General features: G+C 38.8%; 1 protein-coding gene and 1 non-coding gene across 4 annotated transcripts in view; one reads left to right on the forward strand and one right to left on the reverse strand.

The window, feature by feature from the left end:
• ACP3 (acid phosphatase 3) overlaps positions 1-23,383 on the forward strand; it is a 59,222-nt gene extending 35,839 nt beyond the window's left edge. Inside the window, exons 11-14 of one of the 3 annotated variants that reach the window (XR_005377026.1) lie at positions 16,440-16,631; positions 17,235-17,384; positions 22,407-22,532; positions 23,325-23,383. Coding sequence is in view for 2 of the 3 variants with exons in the window: in XM_038570852.1 (XP_038426780.1) it covers positions 4,556-4,674 (119 nt within the window). In the remaining variant the exon portion in view is untranslated. Of the gene's footprint in view, positions 1-4,555; positions 9,780-10,781; positions 10,927-16,439; positions 16,632-17,234; positions 17,385-22,406; positions 22,533-23,324 lie in introns of those variants that run through there. The other 2 variants (XM_038570853.1, XM_038570852.1) reach the window with 2 other exon arrangements.
• On the reverse strand, positions 11,143-11,250 carry LOC119865487. The gene has a single exon (XR_005377319.1). It is a non-coding gene; the product is annotated as a U6 spliceosomal RNA (small nuclear RNA).
• Positions 23,384-23,747: the final 364 nt, after the last annotated feature.

Genomic DNA, 23,747 nt, shown 5'->3' on the forward strand with positions numbered 1-23,747 from the left:
TCACACTGCCTTTAGCAACTTTCCCACGTTCCTGTATGGAAGAGGGTTTGTCAGTCATTACCAGTCCTGTCTCTTCACAGTAAGATAAAACTGATCACTCCTTGTTCTCAGATTCTAGAATCTTACTCTGTCAAATTCACAAAATCCTTCAGAGTACAAACGAGTGTCTAATTTAAAAAATTAAGGAGACAGAGAATCGTAAGAGAGAGAATCTCTCCTGAGTCTGAGTCTTGTCTTTTTTTTTTTAAGATTGTATCTATTCATTTGGGACTGAGTAAGCGCAGGGGGAGGGGCAGAGGGAAAGGGACAAACAGACTCCCTGCCCAGCAGGGAACCCCATGCAGGACTCAGTCATGACCAGAGTCAAAGGCAGAAGCTTAACTGACTGAGCCACCCAGGTGCCCTCCTGAGTCTTTTCTATATTCTCAGACTCCCACCTCCTCCAGCCCCCTAAATGATCCTGTCCTAGTGCATTGTCTCTGGTGCCCTCACTCCACCCTCACCATGAACCAGTTTTACACAGGCCTCCCTCTCCTACACCCACAATCCATACAGAATTCTAGACCTGTGTTTTGCAGTTGCCCCATGTTGTTTCTATGAGGATAAGAACCCATCTCAATCCTAAATTTAAAGGAAATTTATTATCTCCTCCACTCCAAAGTCTTCCTTTTAATATGCCTCCAATCTCAGTTCATAGCCTAATCATCTTCACCCAAAGTAGAACCCATGGGTGGCTGTGACTCTCCATTTCTCCTTTCCCAGCACATTTAGTGCATCCCAGAGCCTGTCAATTCTCCTTCAGGAGTACACTAGAGTTCCCTCATCCACACTATCAGGACCACACTTCCAGTGCTGAGCCCTCCATATTTTGTCAAAGGCATTTCTATAGTTACCAAGCCCATAGTGTCTCCACCATCCTGTCTTTCCCTGCAGTTATTTTCTTTTTTTAAACACAAATTGGGCCATGTCACTTCCATGTGTCATAATTGCTGCTGATTTTCACATGTCCCATGACAAACCAAACCTTCTAAGACCTAGGCCCCAACCTACCTATCTGGTCTCAACTCACCAGAAGCTATATTCCAGCCACATGCAACTGCTCATTATTTCCCAAACACACTCTTGTGCAACTCATTCGGTCTTATTTATTTCAAAGGCCAGTCAAATCTTAGCATTTTCTCAGAAGGCTTTCTAACCTCTTTCTCTTCTAAAAAGAAAGCTTTGTACCAATCTCAACTTTTTCTCCATTCCAATAGCAGGTCTGCTACACTTTTATTTTACTATTTCTCACATGATCTCATAATGGTCTATCTGGTTCTCCCACTAGATATTGATGATTCCAAAAGCAGGGATTATGGAACCCCAGAACCCAACACTGGCTTAGGCCAATAGCTGGCCTAGCTTATGGTGTATGCCCACTGCATGTCTAAGAAAGAATGAAGGAAGGAAAAAGATTGGGAAAGCATATTCCATGGGACCACTATGACAACATAGCCAATAAAAAATAATTGAAAATAAATTTCCAAATATAGAAAGTCATCCATGAACATTAATTTTAAAGAATCATTAGTCTCTGCTTTCTTCCCTCATTTCCATTTAGTTCTTTCGTTCCTTCCTCAAGTCTGTTCAGTTCCCTCCACCTTTATATTAACTCCATTCACAGTGGTAATGGCACTTGTCCACCAGGATCTAACTTTATTAATAATCACCTTCTCATGATGCTAAGAGGCATTCTGACATCATGAGAAAAGCACTGAACTACAAATTGAGAACCTATGAGTTCTAGATTATTCTTTCCACAAATATTTATTGAGCACCTGCTAAGTGCCAGGTACTATTCTAAGTACCTGGAATACATTCATGAACAAAAGAGACAAAGATTTCTGCCCTCATGAAACTTACATTCTATTAGAGGGAGAGAGGGATGGATAATAAATAATAAACATAATAAATACTTTGGAAGGTGAGGATCCCAAGTGCCAAGCTGGATGGTGAGTGTGGGAAAAGGGCATATTGGTTGCACCTTTAAATAGAAAACCTTCACTGAGAAGATGAGATTTGAGGGGCCCATGGGTGGCTCATTTGGTTAAGTGTCTGACTCTTGATTTCAGCTCAGGTCATGATCTCAGGATTATAGGATCAAGCCCTGCACTGGGCTCCATGTTCAGGGGGAGCCTTCTTCAGATTCTTTCCTTCTTCCCTTCCCTCTGCTCACTCTCTCTTTCTCACAAAATAAATTAATAAATAGATAAAATAGATAAAAGATGAGATTTGGGCAAAAAAGTGATGGAGTTACCTAAAGCAGAGATTCATGAGAAGAACATCTAGGTGACTGTAGCAACTATAGCAAAGGCAATAAATGGGTGTGTGCCTGGCATGTCTAAGTAACAACAGGAAGGCCTGTGTGGCCAAAAGAGAGTAAGTGAAGGTGGTAGGAGGGTAAAGGAGGGTAGTAGGAGAGGAAATCTAAGAGGTGAATCAGGCCAGATGTTGTAGAACTTCACAAACTGTTATCATTAGGACTTTGGCTTTCATTCTGAATGAGATGAAACATTCATTGCAGACTTTAAGTAGAGGAGTATCATGATTTGACTTGAAGTCATTTGGCTTCTGTGTTGAAAATAGATTGTAGAGGAGAGAGGACAGCAGCTAGGGAACAAGTCAGGGGAATGTTGTAGCAATTCTGGCAAAAAATGATCATGGTTCAAAACAAGGTGGTGGTAGAGAAAAGGAGAAGTCATTGGTTTCTGGATATAGTTTTTGGTAGAACCAATAGGATTTCCTGACAGATTGATAAAGAATGTGAGAAAAAGAGAGGAGTCAAGGAAAATTCCAAGACTTTGGGACTGAGACACTAGAAGAAGAAAGTTTCCATCAACTGAAATGGGGAAGACTGCAGTTAGAATATAGTTTGGGGAAGGAGAGGGCACAAGGGAACTAGGAGTTGACTTATTGAGATTGAAATGCCCATTGAAATGTGTCCAAGGAAATATGTCAAGTATTTGGATATATGAGTCTTGAGTTTGGGGAAGATTTCAAATTGGAAGTCATTAGTGAACAGATAGTTTTTAAAATCATGAGACTGATAAGCTCACATATTCCAACCCAAATACAATTAATTATCTTCTTATCCTTAACCAAATTATCTAATCTCTCTACTTTTTTTTTTCATCTCTACAACAATAAGTTTAGGTTAAATAAGTGATTTTCACTTGTGTTCCATGGAGCACTAGAGCTTCTGTAGACAGAGCTGCCAGGATCAGAGATATGTTTGCTCTCCCACTGCCTAAGCCAACAAGCAATTCTTTCTTTCTTTCTTTCTTTCTTTCTTTCTTTCTTTCTTTCTTTCTTTCTTTCTTTCTTTCTTTCTTTCTTTCTGCAATTCTTTATTTTTACAATGAAGATCAGACATACATTTAGAGATGGTACAACATGATATTTATGATGTATACAGTATCATGGACTAGGGTGTGTGTGTGTAGGGTAACTTTCCAGATGAAATAATGAATAGCATCTCATGAAAAATAACCCCATATATCTCCCCATGATTGGTCAGCTATCAAAGGGATATGTGCAAATAAAGGTACAGATTGGCAGTAGTACACAGTTATCCTAAAAATGCTTACCATTGTTGACATGTACTCAAAGTTTCCTCTCTAAAAGATATTTGCTAGAAATCAAATCCAGAAACTAAAAGATAATATTCAATTTCTTTTAGACCCAATTAATGATGGTTTTTCCTTTGACCTTGAGACCATAAACAATCGATCATTTTAATTGTATAAAAATGCATGAAGTTATGTTGGGAAAGGACCTTAGAAATACTTCAGTCAAAAAAAAAAAAAAAGTGGAGTGCCTAGGGGCTCCAGTAGCTTAAGCATCTAACTTTGGCTCAGGTCATGGTCTCAGGTTCCTGGGATCCAGCCCTGTGTCAGGCTCCCTGCTCAGTAAGGAATCTGCTTTTCCCTCTCCCTCTGCTCCTCCCCCTACTTGTGGTCTCTTGTCTGTCTCTCTCAAGTAAATAAGTAAATCTTTTATTTATTTAATGTATTTTTTTAAGATTTCATTCATTTATCTGAGAGAGAGAGAGAGAGAGAGAGAGAGAGCATGAGCGAAGAGGCAGAGGGGAAGGGAGAAGCAGACTCCCTGCTGAGGAGGTAGCCCAACAGGGGGCCAGATCCCAGGACTCCTGAGATCATGACCCAAGCCAAAGGCAGATGCCCAATCAACGGAGCCACCCAGGCACCCCTAAATAAAAAAATCTTTTTAAAAAAGAAAGAAAGATTTCAATTACTCTCCCTTTATAGTGGAGCTGAGGCCCAAAGGTCAAATGTCATGCCAGAACCAGAACCTAGGTCATCTCCTGACTCTAGTCTAGTAATCTTATCAATACACTATGCTGATTTCAAGGTTCCTTCAGAAATGTCACTGAAAGTTTACAATTAAGGCACTGATGATGTATGATCTTCCTATTTTCCTCATCTATTAATTTTACAATCTTTATACTTTCCTAATCCATTAATTTTACATTAATGCTCTTGCAATTTTTCCACAGTTCTAAGAGTCTACCTTGCTGTTGCCTTTTGCCTGGTGTCTGGTGTCCTAGTGGTGCTGCTGTTTACCCTCCTCCGCCACGGGCCCTGCTGGCAGAGAGACCCTTATCGGAACATCTGAACAGATGGCTGAAGGAGGGTGGACACACCCGACTGACCTCCTGTGATGCCTCATTCAAAAGACAGGCTTTCACCGTGTGGACATCACCCCATCCACTCCCTTCTCTTTTAGTCTGTCTGGAGCAGGGTCTGAACTTACAGTGACCCAGGGACTGATGAATGAACCCCAGGTTACTTGGTCAGGTCTCCTGACCTCCTGACTCCTCGTTGTAGTGCAGGCTTCTCATTCGGCTCGAAAGAGGCTCTTTCACAAAGGATAGTTGTATTCTCTGGCATGGATGTTCAGAAAAAAAGAAGAAATCAAACTCCAATCAGCCTTTTGCCTGCAAAGAGCAAAAGGTTACAGTGTGTGACAGAGACATAGATTAAAGAAGACTGGATAATGAGGACAATTAAACTAGAAGTAGTATCATGTAGGATGATTCTTAAGAAGTAAGACCTAATTAGAAGGTATAAATAAATTATTTCTTTAGCCTTTAAGTAGGTGTAATACAAACACGTACACATTCCTGAAAAGAACCTCCTACACAGTGTTTGGTAGCTAACAGATTTTTGTATGTGTATGTATACTAACACACATGCATATACATAACTGTGTTGAAACTGTGTTGACACAGTTTCTGTCATTCTCAGAAACTGTAATATCAACTACTGCAATTATAGCTCAGGTCATTTTCCCCACAACTTCTAAAATGGGGAATAACTAGAGAACCCATGCAGCCATGTTTCTTTTTTTTTTTTTTAACGTCTACCATCATCAGACCTAGATATTTTTATAGTTCCAGTTTCTTTATTTCATTTAAAAAGAGATTTACTTTGATGGAAACTCTTCATGACCCATCTCTTAGTCTCAGGAATCTTCCTCTCCCTTTGGACTCCACAACTTTCTCTTGTTAAACTTCAAGCACTTACCTGTACCACTTTCTACATAATTCTTACTGAGCCAAGGCTATTACAAAAAAATAAAAAAAGAAGGGAGTTGTGTTCTCTTGCCTAGCAACTGCTACTGCCTCCCATAACATAAAAGGCACGTAGGCAAGGAAATGCAAGATCTGGTTTCATCCTCAAGCTGGGAAAGGGAAAAAACATCTATAGCAAGTAAGAACAAAGGACAAATTACTGTCTTCCTAAAGTAGCCAGCCATATTAGTAATGAGACCAGAACATCTTATGCTGATAAGTGATGAGATTTGAAAATAGAAGTAGAAAATAGAACCATAAGTAATGGATTTTCTCACTTATTTAACAAGCCTTGATAGAACACCTACTATTTGCTTATTGCTGGCCTAACTGCTAAATTGCACATCCCTAATGTGATTATTAATGTGTTTGGCCCCAACAACAGCCCTTATACAGTTGATAGAATGTACAAGTAAAAGCTTTCACAACCTTTCCCTAATATTATCTTTTAATACTGTCAATGGCTAAAAGGACCTCTACTTTCTACTGTTTCTGGATTTTTTTTTAATATCCCCCATTTCTCTTCTTCTACCATTTCTTAATTATTGTAAAGAAAGCTCTGACTCCCACCTTAGTGGTTTCTTTTACCTTCCACAGAGCTACTCAGTTAATAAACACTGTAATTGTTGTTCATAGTTCATGTCAGAGTGAAAAATCACAAGTGATAAATGATCTATAATGATAAAGCAGAGAACACAAATGCACTGTAACATTCCTCAGGAAATAAGCTAATCATCCAACTTCAAAAGAAAAATATGCAAATTCTCTCTACTGATAAAAGTGACCTTTTCAGATGGGTCAGGGAAGCTCAGTTGACATGAGGACAAATATTGTTTGAAAGATAACTGCTGGATTGAGATAACTTCTGCTCTGAAATGTATTCCCCACATTTGAATCACTGTAGAGGTCTTTGAACAGGATGAGAATAATGTAGTAATTACCACATCAATGTAGGAAAATGCCCTAACAAAAAATATGATCAGTATATATGTAGAAAATTCTAACAAAGTTGTAGATAGGGAATTCCCAACTAGAATGGCATTGTGTAAAGAAAGTATTAAGAGAATATGAATATAAAAAGAATAACTTATGGTAATAGTAGAGTACAAGCTTTGGAGGCAAACATTTTATTGGAAGTCATTCAACTAACAAAACTTTTTTTTTTTTTAAGATTTTATTTATTTATTCATGAGAGACACAGAGAGAGGCAGAGACACAAGCAGGCTCCATGAAGGGAGCCCTACGTGGGACTCAATCCTGGGTCTCCAGGACCACATCCTGGGCCGAAGGCAGCGCTAAACCGCTGAGCCACCCAGGCTGCCCAACAAACCTCTTTTATATTAGGCATTTCTTCTCCTTGAAGTCAGTGATGTTCCCTATTCTCCCAACTTCCTATTCTCATTCTGTTTCGTTCTAGTACTGCTAGCATTGATCCTTCCTTTATCGCCAGGGAAGTGTTTTGATAAGTGAAAGTCAAAATGATAGTTTTCTCCTTCAAAACGCTATAGAAAATTCATTTGAGTAGTAATGGTTGTGTATTACATTTTGGTGCTTTATTCCAGGACTGTCTAATAGAAACATAATGCAAGCCACAAATGAGGACCACATAAGGGATTTAAAAATTCTAATAGTACATTATATAAAGGTAAAAATAAACATAAAATTAATTCTAATAAAATTTATTTGACCCAGTACACTAAAAAAAGTCACTTCAACATGTAATTAATATTCTTAACATTATTAATGAGGTATTTTTCAGGGTTTTTTGGAGTAAATACTTGAAATCTAATGTGTATTTACCCCTACAGCACATCTCAATTTGGACTAGTTACATGTCAAATTCCAGCAACCATATGTGACTGGAGGCTACCATATTGGGCAATTACAACTAGATGACAAACTTCTTGAAGCAGAAAGAATGTTTTGGTTTGTTGTTTTGTTTTATTTCTAAAGGTTTTTTTTTTTAAGATTTTTTAAAAATTTATTTTATCCATGAGAGACACACAGAGAGAGAGAGAAGCAGAAGCAGGCTCCACAGGGAGCCTGATGTGGGACTCGATCCCATGACTCCAGGATCACGCCCTGGGCTGAAGGCAGGTGCTAAACCGTTGAGCCACCCAGAGATCCCATTTTGTTTTGTCTTTAATTTGTAAGGTTCACTTTCAAGTGAAGAAATGAAAGTCATCTTTCTTATATGTCTGTATCTTACTGTTTTTGTATATGTGCTGAATTGATCAAGGATTTTTCTGAAATGTTTTATTTGCAGATATGTCTTAACAGCAGCACCCTAGACTTTTTCCAAAACCAAACTATACTAAATGAACTAGTTCTTCTTTAAAATGTCTAAAGAAGGAATCTAACAACACAATTAGAATATAAGTACTGCTAGATTGGGGGATGGATGCCTTTTAAATTTTTTGTTAAATTTTTAAAAAGATTTTATTTATTTGACAGAGAAAGCATGAGCAAGTGGAGTGGGGAAGGGAGAAGTAGGCTCCCCACCAAGCAGGGAAGCTGATGCAGGGCTCCATCCCAGGACCATGGGATCATGACCTGAGCCAAAGGCAGATTCTTAACTGACTGAGCCACCCAAACATCTCTGAATTTTTTATTAAATTCTTTGTTACAAATAATTGTATTTAAAACAAAAATAAATTCAGGTAATACAGAAGGGTATAAAATACAAGGTAAAAGGCCTTTCTACCCACTTCCATTCATCAGGGGCAATCCTGTCAACAATATCTGCTTTTAGTTCTTCTAGAGACTAGCATGAATTTTATGAGCTATACTTACACTTAGATTTTCTGAAATTTCACACACAATTATAACACATGGTGTCTTCTTTCTTGTAGTATTTTTTTCATTTTCTTGAAGGAATTTTTTAAAGGCTACTTGAACTAAGCTTTCTGATTCTGACATGTATGTTTTGACCTCCATTTACCCATCAATCAGCAAGGTATACATTTTCAGGTTGAAAATCATTTTGCCCCAGAATGTGAATGCAGTATTTTGTTGTCTTCTAACTGCTGATAAGAAGTCTGATTGGTATCATTCTCATCCAATGTAATTGTTCTTTTTTTCTGAAAAAAAAATTTTATTTTCCTTTTTTTTTCTAAATCTTTTTAAGATATTCTTTTTATCCATGAAGTTCTGAAATTTCACTAGGATGTATGTAGGTGTGGGTATTTGTTTTCTAATTATATGTGGCTTACACATGTCTTTGACTCAAGAAAACTGTATTCTTGAACTTGAATTTCCTGGGTCTATCCTTCAACTTCAAACTTCAAAAAATTACATTTTTTCTACCTTTTAATTTTATTTCTCTGCATTTTAGGAAATTTTATTTTCCAGAACACTAATTTAGTCTTCAGCACATTATTCTTTTTTTTTTCTTCTAAGAATACTTTCCTATTCATTGATTTTTCCTTTTTTTACAATGGCCACTTCCTATTTTATGATGAAACTTTAAGACTCTGACTTGGAATTTTTTCAAGTTCTCTTCTGCTCCGTAAATTATTTCTGTTTTCTCTGGGCTCAGATGTTTGAATTTATTAACCTTGGACTTTCTCTTTCATCCTCTTTTTCTCAGATTTTCATGAATCATAATCCACAAGTGAAGAAGTCTGTGGATTAGTAGGGATGACTGGTCTTGATTTCCCTATTAGTCATATATATCTGTTTTCCCAACAAATATCCTCTTGAATAACTACATTAAAAGTCTCTTTCACTTGGAATATTACTTAGACATCAAAAAGAATGAAATCTTGCCATTTGTAACAACATAGATGGAGTTAGAGTATATTATGCTAAGTGAAATAAGTCAGTCAGAGAAAGACAAACCATATGATCTCACTCATATGTGGGATTTAAGAAAGAAAACAGATAAACATATGGGAAGGGGGCAAAGAGAAAAGGGAGAGAGGGAAACAAGCGATAAGAGACCCTTAACAATTAAGAACAAAGAGGCTTGATGGAGGGGGATAGGCTAGATGGGTGATAGGTATTATGATGAGCCCTGGGTGTTGAATTCAGAATCACTGAATTCTACTCCAGAAACCAATATTGCACTGTATTTTAACTACCTAAATTTTTTTTAAACTTAATAAAAGAATTCTAATTTTGTTTGCTAATTGCAACCTCTTCATCATCTCGGAGTCATTCTTAATTGATTGTCTTTTTTCCCCAAGTATGGGTTATGTTTTCCTGTTTCTTTGAATATAGAGTAACTTTGGATTGTGTCTTAGACATTGTAGATATGTTGTAGAGACTCTGGATTCTATCATGTTCCTCTACAAACATTTTTTTTTTCTTACGCGGTTAGTTAAATTAGCTAAAATTAAACTGCAGACTGTCTCCCCTACAATGGACAACAGCTCAAATATCACTTCAATTATTTTAACCTAAATTAGGCTACTTGGAATCTTCCCTCTGTATGATTAGTTAAGCTATGGGGGTCAGCCACAGAGTCTGGGGAGAGTTTATACAAATATCTTGGGGTTACTCCTTTCTGGCTTTCACTTTGGGGGCATTTCCCTTTCACTTTTAAGAGCTATGGATGCCCCCAAACTCTGTCCTCTGGTAAGACTATGTCTTGTTTTGTTCTCCTGCATTTTAACCATCTATCCCCATGCTCTGCCCTTGCATGGCACAGACTTTAGCCTACACTCAGGTTAAAGGTTGTTCAAACAAACAAACAATAACAAAAAAAGCTAACAGCTATTCCCTTTTTCCAAATGCTGAATTTCCCCCAGAATCTGCCTGCTTTTGATTGCTCCCAAGTACTGTAATTAGTTGTATTTTCTATTTTTCCCAGAGTTTATCGTTTGTATCGGTGAAAGTTAGTCTGATAGGAACATAATGATTGTCAGAAGTGAATGCTGTCATTCTAATGAGAAAGCCTGGTTTCAATTTCTGTGTAAGGATGATAGTTACAGCATCAGGCGCCCAAGTAGTGTTTGTGGGCAGGAAAGTGGCAAGTCAGCCAACAGACATATCAAAAAAATAAATAAGTAAAGAGTCTTTACTTTTGGCTGGGTGACTATTTCAGTGTATACATCTCCTGGGTGGAATGACCTTAACTTTAAAAAGTTTTCCCTCCAAGTCTGTGATAAGTCCTGAGTTATCTCAACATTTATTGTTTCTCCCTCAGGGCACAGCAGCCACACGAGGAGGCCTCCCAAATGAGCACCCTCTTTCCACAAACAGCACTCCTCCAAGATTTTATCTGGGAGGCAGCCACTCCATATATGGAGGAAGGAGTAGGATGTGCAGCTGATGGAGAATGCATTCTTTATGTAGGTATCCTGACAAGTCCTCCACAGTTCCCTAATGCTCTATGTGATGAGCAAAGGTCCAGCCTCCTCTGTGGCTCCCTCAGAAAGAACCACATTCATCTCTTGTGGGTATGACTACAATTTCCCCGTTTTTGACTTCTTCATCAGTTCAATCCTGTCTGCTTATCTTTGAAGAATTTTTCGAAATACCTGACCTGCCACTGTCACTCTCTGCAGCACTGTTATGATTTCATTCCTTTTTTACGTATCATCCTTGCGAGAGGGGCCATGCTAATCTTCTCTGTATCGTTCCAATTTTAGTATATGTGCTGCCGAAGTGAGCATGATTTCATTCCTTTTTTAAAGAAATATTTTATTTATTTATTTGAGAGAGAAAGAGAGCGAGACTGCACAAGCAGGAGGAGAGGCAGAGGGAGAGGGAGAAGCGGGCTCCCTAATCAGCAGGGCTTAATCCTAGGATCCTGGGTCACGTGACCTGAGCCAAAGGCAGACACTTGAGCAGACCTGAGCCACCCAGGTGCCCCTCATTCTTATTTTTAACATCTTTTGTGTTACTGCAGGAAAACATTGGGAGGAAAGGAAATTAAGTGCAATGGGTCTTTTTTTCCCTAAACAGGAAACCTTGAGTTTGTTTTTCTCGCAAAAGTGTCTATAAGCGTGTCCATCAAAGTTAAGAAAGTTAGTCAAGCCATTCAGTAAAGAAAAAAGGAAAAGAGACGTAATGTTATGTATACAATTTAGTCTCACCAACATTTGCTAAGTGCCTGCTCTTAGAATGAAGTAGGGTCACTAGTTTCTCCCATATTTTTCAAAGGGTATCTTAGCTCAAGGAAAGGTTAATTACCATTGTGCCATTATTTGACATAGGGAATACAGTACTGAATTATTTATAGACCCTGCCTTTATAAAGCTCATGGATAAATAATTTCTTTAACTGGGTTTTTCTGATTTTACTAGCCTATATTATTTTTCCTTCATAATGTCTCAAGGACTTGATCCTTCCTTTATAGTGCTGTCATCAAATTTTGCCCTTCAGTACATGTCTGGTTTTATTTTTTTAATTATTTATTATTTGAGAAAGAGCAATAGAGAGAGAGCACAAGCAGAGGGAGAGGCAGAGGGAGAGGAAGAAACAGACTCCCCACTGGGCAGGAAGCCTAATGCGTGGCTCCATCCCAGGACCCGGGGATCATGACCTGAGCGGAAGACAGATGCTTAACCGAGTCACCCAGGTTCCCCATATGCCTGTTTTTAAACCATATGGTTTTCTCATCCTTCCAGTTAATTTTGCACAAAACATTCATATTCCCCTAAAGATAGCTGTAAAGGTCTGGACTGCTTGCCAAGAAGGGGCCTGGTGGGCCACCACAGTATCCTCCAATATGAGAAGCCTGAGAGCTTTGATGGCTGGTAAACCCAGGACTCCAAAAGGCAACCATTCCAAATGGGGACTGACATCACCAGCTTAAATCTGCTGCCTCAGAGTTTTGGGAGTAAGTTCCCTCCACCCTGGGGTAGTAGTACAGGTAGTTCAGGACTGATTAAAAACTCCAAAGGCCTGGAGTACCCTGGCTGACCTTGGGGGCTGACAAGATGTGTGCCTCATTCATGGGCTGCACACATCTGTGGAGACAGGGCTCTGGAACAGGGCATCTATAGGGGTATGCAGGGTCACAGGAGGGAGTTCTTGGGAGTACAAGCATTTGCCTAATCCAAGCCATAACCTACACAAATGCGCATATTCTTCCGAAGGCAGAGCTGGAGAAATCTGGACTAACTTGCCAGGTTGGTGGTGTGCAGGATGTCCTTGATGGCTGGAGAAGCCGATACCCCATCAAGCAGCTAGTCCAAATTGGGGCTGACTGTTGCCAGTTTAAAGCTGCAGACTCAGAAGGATTTTGGGTGAGTTGGCCTCCCTCCTCCCGGTAGGCTCATTCTGGAACTCCACAGACCTGAAGCGCCCCCTGCAGGCTAAGGCCAGCTGATAAGGTGTGGTTTGCGCATGGGCACACCAGGCAGTTCAGAGTAACTGGGGAACTGGAGTGGGGCAGGTGTAGAGGTAGGCTGGGTCAAAAGAGAAGGCTGTTTCAGGTATCTGGCATCTTCCTAATTCCAGCCTTAACCTACAGAAATGCACATATTCTCCTTGAAGTTAAAAGTGGAGGAATCTGGACTGCCTTGCCAGTATGGGGCCTGGAGGGCTACCAGGGTACCTTCACTAAGAGACACCTGGGAGCCTTGATTCATTGGTATGGACCCTCTCAGGCAACCAGTCCAAATGAGGACTGCCTATGAGCAGTCTAAATTGTCTCCTCAGAAAGAACTTGGGCTGGTGTGCTCCCTCCACCCTTAGAGGCCAGGCAGAGCTTCCGGACTGGTTGGACTCCCCAGGCCAGGAGGGCTCGGGGTTCCCAAGGCAGGCTGCCCAGGTGCATACAGTGCCTGTGTGAGCCACCAGGTAGCAGGGGCCAGACCTGGAAGAAGTCAAGTGTCTGGAGAGGTACGGACTCATGGGAGCAAGCTGTTGGGCGGGGGATACAAGGTATCTGCCTAATTCCAAGTCTTAACCAGTCAAATTCATATACAGGGCATATCTCAGAGATATTGGGGTTCAGTTCCACTTACTGTATTAAAGCAAATACTGCATTAAAGTGAGTCAATTGAAATTTTTGGTTTCCTAGTGCATATAAAAGTTATAATTGGGGCACCTGGGTAGCTGATATTTTTACTAAAAATATTTTTTTTTAAATCTATAAGGATGCTGGTTAAAGATGCAGATTCCCAATCCTCAATCTCAGAAATTCTGATTTAGGAAACTGGAAATATCCTTTTTTAGAGGTAGCACACCTGATTCTGCTGTAGACAGTTCCCAACCTTGTTTTGAGAAATCCTACTCTAAACTATGCAGTAACCCTCAGGTTGAGCAGAATGCTCATCTGCTACCTCAGGTTTATCTACTTCATCAGGAGTCTGTAAAGTAACCCAGAGGTTGAAACTTGCCTTAATTAAGTGGACATTGAAAATGCATTTTCAGGGCACCTGGGTGGCTCAGGCAGCTAAGCATCTGCCTTTGGCTCGGGTCATCTTTTTGAAAATGTATTTTCAATAAAAGAATCATAGAAGTCAGAAACAAGCTCACATTTTGAAATGCAGTTTTAGTAAGTCTCACTTGAAGAATAGAGGAAACTAAAGACCTAAAGGCCTATTAAAATTGTGGTTTTGAGAACAGAGATAGCTCCTCAAAAAAAGTCAGCCATTCACAATTTGTGGTTCCAAAAATAACTAATTTTGTTCCTAAATGATTCGAAATATGTTACAGTGATCATATTTTCCAGGCCCAAACATAAGAAAAATAAACTTACGTGCAATAAAATATTTGAAACAACGACTTCCCTTAAAAAAAACTGGAACAGATAGTAACCTTACCAAAGGTAAGCAAGTAACATACCAAAGAAAATTTAAAGCCAAACTTTATTTTTTTAAATTATTTTTAAAAGATATTTCTTTCTTTATTTGAGAGCAAGAGAGAGAATATGAGGGAGGAGGGGCAGAGGAAGAAGCAGATTCTCTGCTGAGCCCAGAGTCCAACATGGGGCTCAATCCCTGGATCCTGAGATCATGACCTACTGAGAGCAGATATTTTACCGGCTAAGCCACCTAAGTGCCCCTAAAGCCAAACTTTAATATGTAACTCTGTTGTTGTGTCACAACTAAAACTACTTGTTCCATTTTTTTTACATCTCCCCTATTTATGTTGTACAAAGTAAATCAGACAATAAGATGGATAGGGGAAAATAAAATGTGTATGTCTCTCCTTCAACCTTTAAAAGTATATTTTTTCCTTTTTTCCACTTGTTTGGCAGTGTCTTTTCACATCTATGTCTGATCTACCTATAATCAAATTATTTTAAAATTTTATAGAAGAGGAGCCAGGTCTTTTAAACCAAAATTTTGGGGATGCCTGAATGGCTCCGTGGTTGAGCATCTGCCTTTGACCTAGGATGTGATCCTGCAGTCCCAGGACCCAGTCCCACATCAGGCTCCCTGCAGGGAGCCTGCTTTTCCCTCTGCCTGTGTCTCTGCCTCTCTCTCTCTGAATAAATAAATAAAAAATCTTTTTTAAAAAATTTAAAAAAATAAACATTTTGGCAAGTACTTCTGTGTTAGGAGTTATTATTCTTGGGGTGGGGTGCCTGGGTGGCTCAGTTGGTTGGGCAGCCAAGTCTTGATTTTGGCTGGGGTTGTGATCTCAGGGTCATGATATCAAGGCCAGCATTGGGTTCTGTGCTAGGTATGGAGCCTGCTTAAGATTTTCTCTCTCCCTCTTTGCCCCCACCCCTCTCTAAAAAAAAAAAAAAATAATAATAATAATAATAATAAAATTTAAAAAGGAAAAAAGTTATATTTTTAGTGAAGTGACTCTAGAGGAATTTTATTCAATACTATTATTAAACATGGGCAACAAAAGAGAATAAGGTAGTGGAGCCAAATTAGCATGGATTCAAATCTGTGCTCTGCCACTTACTAGCCACATGATCCTGGGCAGGTTATTTAACATTCCCACGCCTCAATTTCCTCATCTGTAAATGGGAGCAATTATAGTACCTACCTTAGAGCATTGTTAAAGGAATAAACAGGTTAATACTTGTAAAGTGCAAGGAACAGTGCCTGGCACATGGTAAACACCATGTAAGTGTTTGTTAAATAAAATATTGAATGAAAAGACAGGGATTTATCATTCTTAGTTGAAAGCATTATAATTTTGAGTTTTATAAAGTACAAAGACATAACCATGAGATGTCATTTTTCGTTAGTTCTCTATATAATCTTGAAAGCAGGGTTTTTTCCCAATCTTTTAAACCACATCTTGAAGTGACACCTATTATTAAAATGATGAAAAGTTTCATTTAATGGAAGAATAAGGAAACTTGAGATCTTAATAAAAATATTACTTTGGGTGGAAATTTATTTCTGAGAGAATATAATGTTCTTAATATTCTCTGGAAAAATCAAAGCACCTAGATTTTAGCACAAGGTCAACTGTAATAGAATGCTTAGAAAATAAAAGTTATTAGGGACACCTCGGTGGCTCAGCAGTTAAGCATCTGCCTTCAGCTCAGGGTGTGATCCTGGGGTCCCAGGATCAAGTCCCACATCGGGCTCCCTACATGGAGCCTGCTTCTCCCTCTGCCTATGTTTCTGCCTCTCTCTCTCTCTTGTTCTCGCTCTCTCTCTCTCTCTCATGAATAAATAAATAAAATCTTTAAAAAATAAAAGTCATTAAAACATGAACAAAGATTCCACAGCAAAGCCAGCTTAAGTTATTACCAATTCAATGTAAAGGTAGATGCTACAAACAAGCAAAAACCAAACAAATGATTGGTTTTCTTAAAATTTGTTATCTTGTTAATGATAGAGTAATTTCAAGTAGACTAATATTGAATATAGGTGGATAAGTGGTAGATATCTTTCTTTCTTTAATGTCTCACTGTAAGTTAACTTCTTTCTTATAGAAATAAATTACCTCCTCTGTGCCCAGGCTTCAATGACCTCAATGAAACAGATATGACAATGTCTCCAAAATTGAACAGACTGTTGATGAATGAAGGCCCATCAGTAAGTAGGTGATTTCAAGCAGGATGTAGTCATCCCAACGATCAGACAACGAAGCAGCTTTTCCAGGTCGCGTTTGCATTCTCTCTCCAGTAAGTCAACAGAAAATCATGAATGGTTCTTTCTCACAGCATGTAAATCCTGAATGGAGTAGCTATGAAGTTACTAAAACAGTCACTTTAATTTCTTTTTCCTTTCCACACACATCATCTTCCTTGCTTCTTGAGGGTGACATTCAGTTCAGATCATTTATCATGTAAAAATTACCTCCCTTAGTTTTTTTAAAGGGTGACAGAGACAAATGGAGATGAGAAAAGCATTTATTTTTTTTTTTTTTGAGAAAAGCATTTAAAATGTTTTTAATGCAATGACGTTTCCAAACATAAGACATTAAGAAGCTGTTATTTTCATAATCAAACATTTTACACACACACACACACACACACACACACACACACACACATATATAAATGCAATTCCTGAGAAGTTAATCCTTGTTAAAATGTCAAAAAGTACCTGTATGAATAGGAATTTGTAAACTCAGAACACCCTAGTTTCACTAAAGCAATTGATGAAACATTACTGTGTTCAACAAAGAAATTTCATACATTCATTTAACAAAGACTCATATGGCACTTACCATGTGCTAGTCCTGTGAGGTAGATACAAATAGTAATATCATGGCCATTTTACAGATGGGGAGACTGAGGCTAAGTAATCTGCCTACAGTCACAAAGCTGGAATGTGCCAAGGATGGCGTCTGAGCCCAAGATGTCTTCTTCTAGACAGCGCACTTTTAAACTGCTAAACCACACTATCTTCTTCCTTTGGGGAAAAGTCCTCAGGTAAGATTCTCAGAAAATCACATCACATTCTTATTTTATTTTGTTGTTGTTTTTGCTATCCAAAATGTCTCACTTGTGTGATGTTAATGCCTAAAGAAAATGACCACTAAGATGATATGTGAGTCCCCTTCAAGTAGAATGTCATTTTATTTTGAAAATTTCAAATTTGATGTCTCCTAATGAAATTAAGTTGGGTGGTTTTTTTTTAATTTTTAAACTTTATTTAGGATAATAACATTCCTATCTGGCCATTTCAAAATCCCTGAAATATTTAGGAAGTAGCTCTCTATTCACAAAATATGTAATTCTCTTAATTAACTGGGACCTGCTACAATTACATAGACATAACCTTAAAGTGGTTTTTATGTAGATGCAATAGGATATGGAAACAAAATTTGATATTTTCACAATTTTATGAATGACATTTTGGGGCTAAGATATTCAAGTTAACAATCTAATATGTTGATAATCAGATATTTGTTAATAACTCAGCTCTCCCTTAGCTCTACTTAACAAAAAATTAGTGCTGAGAACTCTGAGTTGTCAGATCTCCCCCTCACTTTCGTGCTGCAAAATAAGTGTCAAATTATATCATCACAACTGAAGAGCTGATTAGTATTGAAAGTCCATTATAAGCTTCTCAAGGAGTGCTAAACCTTGACAAAGAAAGAAAAAGAAAAGAAAGAGAAAGAAAGATCCCAGAAAACCAGAGCACATAAACCAGAGCACATGACAATAAAGTTAGTCAACCGAGTGAGAATTTACATTTACCAAATTAACACAATAGTTTTGTAGACCAGTGTTTTGTAGACTATAATTAGTGATCCTTTTCAGGGAAACATGCTGAAATGAAAATGTTACTGCTTGCCCCATTAAAGATACATTATCCTTTTGGAAGGCAGATATAGATTCTAAATATGTTGCCCATTTTTTGAGTGGTCAAACATAAAATAAATTAATGCAAAGAATTGCTGGCACTGGATGCTGGTCGAGTGACTATGAATAAGTGACTCCATTTTTTTTCCCTTTTTCTTTTCTTTCTTTCTTTCTTTCTTTCTTTCTTTCTTTCTTTCTTTCTTTCTTTCTTTCTTTCTTTCTTTCTTTCTTTCTTTCTTTCTTTCTTTTTGAAAGGGGAAGGGCAGAGGGAGAGGGAGAGAGATTTTAAGTAGGCTCCACACGTTCAGCTCGGAGCCTAACTCAGGGCTCGATCTCACAACCCTGAGATCATAACCTGAGCCAAAATCAAGAGTCAGAAGCTTAACCCATTGAGCCATCCAGGCATCCCTAAGTGACTCCATTTCTGTATTCCTCTTTCCATTGTAAACTCTTGGATTTGCAACTCCTGCATGCCAACTTCAAGCATTTTAGCTTCATCTTCACTATTTGGGCATTAGATATAGCATTTACAGCCTAATGTATCTTTTAATTAACCTCTTTTAAAATATTATACTATCCTTTGTGTGAACCCAGAAATGCTAGCTATAAACATTCTATATGCATTAAGCCAAATATAAACTACTATAATTATACAAAGTTGATATGCACACTATGCATATGCATATGTATCTATATATATATGTGTGCATGTGGCACATATATATTTTAGGAATCATTTAAATAATTCAGAAGTCACTGAGAGTATCTCAAGAGAGATCTATTTGGGAGCACCTGGATGGCTCAGTCAACTAAGCCACCAACTCTTGATTTCGGCTCAGGTCATGATCTCAGGGTCCTGGGATCAAGCCCCCATTGGGTTCTGTGCTCAACATGGAGTCTGCTTGAGATTCTCTCTCTCCCTCTACCCCTCCCCCCCGGTTCATGTGCTCATTTGCTCTCTCTCTCTCAAATAAATAAATCTTTAGGAAAAAAAAGAAGTTCTGGGAAAAAAAAAAGAGAGAGAGAGATCCATTTGGACTTCAGTGGGAACTATGTGTGCCAAACAATGTTTCAAATGTAAACTCATCTAAATCTCATTATACTTCTATGGGGGGGGGGTACTATTTTATTCCTAGTTTACAAACGTGTAAATTAAGGCACAGATTAAGTCACATGCCCTAGTCTCATAGCAGGTCCTGTGGTGGAGCCAGATTTCAGTTATGACAGGTTGATTTCAGAGCCTGTGCTCACAACCGTGATGCAATAGCACTCCTCTGAGTCTGTCTCCAGACCCAGTCCAAGTGTTCATATGTACAGAGATTGCTTCCAGCACAACTACACTATTTTAACTTTCATTTCCATTATCTTCTCTAATCCTCTTATACTCTTCTCTGGAGAGAGTGTAACCTCTGAAAATCTTTGGGAACCAATCCAGGAGTCAGCATTTGGGAAGGATCCTGGGGCTAAATTGAGATCTTGAAAACCAGGCTGGTTATCTTAGGAATCATAGGCCAGGGCCACCTGGGTGGCCTAGTCACTTAAGTGTTGGAGTCTTGGTTTCAACCCAGTGGAAACCAAGAGTGGGTTCTGAGATTGAGCCCCAGAGCCTCGTGACGGGCTCCTTTCTCAGAGGGGAGATTATTTGAAGATTCTCTCCTTCTGCCCCTCCCCCAACTCATGCACTGGCTTGCATGCTCTCCCCCTCTCTCACTCCTTCTAAAATAAATAAATATATATTTTAGATTTTTAAAATTTATTTATTCATGAGAGACACGGAGAGAGGCAAAGACATGTGCAGAGGGAGAAGCAGGCTCTGCGCAGGGAGCCTGATGCAGGACTCAGTCTCGGGACTCCAGTATTATGCCCTGAGCCGAAGGCAGATGCTCAACTGCTGAGCAATCCAGGCATCCCTAAATAAATAAATCTTAAAAAAAAAAAAAGAATCATAGGGCATTTATTGGACAAAATACTTTGATTTCATGATATTACTCCCTGTAGTTCTTTAATGACAGCCAAATGCTATGCAAATCTCCATATGTCAATAATAATTCCAGAGTCCCTTTTTTGTCTGCATATCAATTTGCCAATTAATGTGAAGGATTCAAAAGACATGTGAAACATGGTCATGGTCCTCCATTCTATCTGTTACTCTCTAAAAATTTCCCCAAATTTCAGTGGCTTGAAACAGGTATTTTATTTTGCCCACAATTTTATAGGTCAGGGATTTTGGAATAGTTCAGAGGAGCAACTCACCTCTGATCAACATGGCATCAAGTAGGGTGGCTAAGACTAAAGGATCCACTTCCAAGAAGGCTTCTTCACCCTCTCTCCACTTGCAATTTCATGCTCCAGGGTCTCTTCATAGGGCTCAGTTAGGTTTTCACAGCATGGTGGTCTAGGTTAATTGTACTTCTTACATGGTGTCTTGCTTCTATGAGGAATAAAATAGAGGCTGACAGATCAGTTAAGGCCTGTACTCAGATGGTTATAGCATCACTTCTCACACATTCTCTTGGTCAAAGCTGTCACAAGAGGATTCAAGGGAGTGGAGAAACCTCTTGATGGGAGAGTGTCAATGTCGTATGCTGAAAGAGCATGTAGGGGCAGGAAAACAGCTGCCACCATCTCAGGAGCACACAGTCTGCCAGACCTCAAAGAGCTTTTACTCTAAGTCAGAGATTCATAAATAAGAGTCCCTGCATAAAATTCAGGAGGTCTCCAAAAGACAGCCGACAGAGTGGAAGAAGATATTTGCAAATGTCTTATCAGATAAAGGGCTAGTATCCAAAACCTATTATAAAGAACTTATCAAACTCAACACCCAAAAGACAAATAATCCAATCAAGAAAAGGCCAGAAAACATAAACAGATAGTTCTCCAAAGAAGAACTACAAATGGCCAATAGGCACATGAGAAAACGCTCAACTTCATTCAGCATCAGGGAAATACAAATCAAAACCACATTGAGATACCATCTCACAACCAGTCAGAATGGCTAAAACTAACAAATCAGGAGATGACAGATATTGGTGAGGATGCCAAGAAAGGGGAACCGTTTTGCATTGTTGGTGGGAATGCAAGCTGGTGCAGCCACTCTGGAAAATAGTGTGAAAGCCCCTCAAAAAGTTGAAAATAGAGCTACCCTCTATTTTACAGCAATTGCTCCAGTATCATGAGAGAACCTAAGCCAGAACTATCCAGGGTAAATACTCCTGGGTATTTACCCCAAGGAAACAAATGTAGTGATCTGAAGAGCACCTGCACCCCAATGTTTATAGCAGCAGTGTCCACAATAGCCAAAGCATGGAAAGAGCCCAGATGCCCACTGACAGATGAATGGATAAAGAAGATGTGGTAAATATATACAATGGAATACTAATCAGCCATCAAAAAAATAAAATCTTGCCATTTGCAATGATATGGATAGTACTAGAGGGTATTATGCTAAATGATATAAGTCTGTCAGAGAAAGATAATTACCATATGATCTCATCCATATGTGGAATTTAAGAAACAAAATAGAGGATCATAGGGGAAAAGAGGGAAAAATAAGACAAAATTAGAGAGAGAGACAAACCATAAAAGACTCCTAATCATAGGAAACAAATTGAGGATTGCTGGAGGGGAAGGGATTGGGGGGGATGGGGTAATTGGATAATGGGCATTAAGGAGGGCACAAGATGTAATGAGCACTGAGTGTTACATAAGACTGATGAATCACTGGCCTCTACTTCTGAAACTAATAATGCACTGTATGTTAATCGAATTTAAATTTAAACATTTTTAGCTTTAAATTTTTAAAAAGTAAATTAAATAAAACCTCAAAAAAGAGTTAATATCATTGGAATAACATGTAGTTCCTAAAAACAAGAAGTGTGTAAGCTCTGTTAATAGAAATATGTATAAACTGGGGGGGGGGAGCTGAACACAAAATATGATGCAAATACTGGTTATAACTTGTAGTAGTCTCTAAGATGGCCCCCAGTGATCCTCACCTCCTAGTATTTATGCCCATTCTCTCACACATTTCATCAGGGTTGGTCTGTATGACAAATGGAATATGGGGGAAGTAATAGTGTATGACTTATAGGGCTAAGTCATAAAAAACCATGGTGCTTCTACTTTTCTCTCTCTTGGATTTCCCAGTCTGGAGGAGCCAGCCACCATGTTGTAAAGGTATTCAGGGGCCTTTGGAGAGCCCACATGGAAAGCTGAGACTTCCTTCCAACAACCAGCATCAACTCACCAGCCATTGAGTGAGCCATTTGGGAGGTGGGTTCTCAGTTGCAGTCAAGCCTTTGGTTGACTGCTGCCCCAGCCTACATCTCAACTCCAGTATCATGAGAGAACCTAAGCCAGAACTATCCAATTAAACCACTCTCAAATTCCTAAACTGCAGAAACCGTTAGATAATAAATGTATGTTATTTGTTTAAAAAAATTCATGTGGTCTTTGAACTTAGAGGAAGAAAACTATATTTTTATTTTCCCTAGTCTCTTACTAAACTTTAGAATTTTTTGTCCATTTTGAATATAAGCACAAATTACAGTACTTACAGCAACACTCGTGATTTTGTTACCAACAGAAATCACATATATTTTTATAGCACATTGGGTTGTTATAAATATCTCAAAATATCACTTCTACTCATCACTATTTTGAAATTATAGTGGCTATAAAATCCTCCAATATATCTTACTTAAAGTGTTAATAAAAAAGTGATACAGGGCCGCCTGGATACGTGGCTCAGTCTGTTAAACATACAACTCTTAAATTTGCCTCAGGTCATGATCACAGGATTCTGAGATGAAACTCTATGTAGGGCTCAGCGCTGGGTGTAGAACCTACTTAAGAGTTTTTCTCTCCAGGGCACCTGGTGGCTCAGTCAGTTAAGCATCTGCCTTTGGCTCAGTTCATGATCCTAGGGTCCTGGGATTGAGCTCTGGGTCAGTCTCCCTGCTCAGTGGGGAGTCTGCTTCTCCCTCTGCCCACTTTCCCCCACTTGTGCTGTCTCTATCTCTCTTTCACTCTCTCAAATAAATAAATAAAATCTTTTTTTTTTAGGGGAAACCTAAAGCTCAGTGGTTGAGCATCTGCCTTTGGCTCAGAGCATGATCCCGGAGTCCTGGAATCGAGTTCCACATCAGGCTTCCTGCATGGAGCGTGCTTCTCCCTCTGCCTGTGTCTCTGCCTCTCTCTCTCTCTCTCTCTCTGTGTGTGTGTGTGTGTGTGTGTGTCTCATGAATAAATAAATAAAATCTTAAAAAAGAAAAACTTTTTTTTAAAAAGGAGGAGTCTCTCTCTCTGCCCCTTCCCTCTTCTCTCCCTCTCTAAAAAAAAGAAAAGAAGAAGCAGCAATATTTTACTCTATTACAATTTTGGTTTTTAGCATTTTGATAACTACATTTCAATTTAAAAGGTCTCTTTCTTAATCATATATATTTAATTTTAAACATTTAAAAACATTACTCTGGAAAGGGGTCTATA

Source organism: Canis lupus, chromosome 23 (genome assembly GCF_011100685.1).
Source record: "Canis lupus familiaris isolate Mischka breed German Shepherd chromosome 23, alternate assembly UU_Cfam_GSD_1.0, whole genome shotgun sequence".
NCBI lineage: Eukaryota > Metazoa > Chordata > Mammalia > Carnivora > Canidae > Canis > Canis lupus.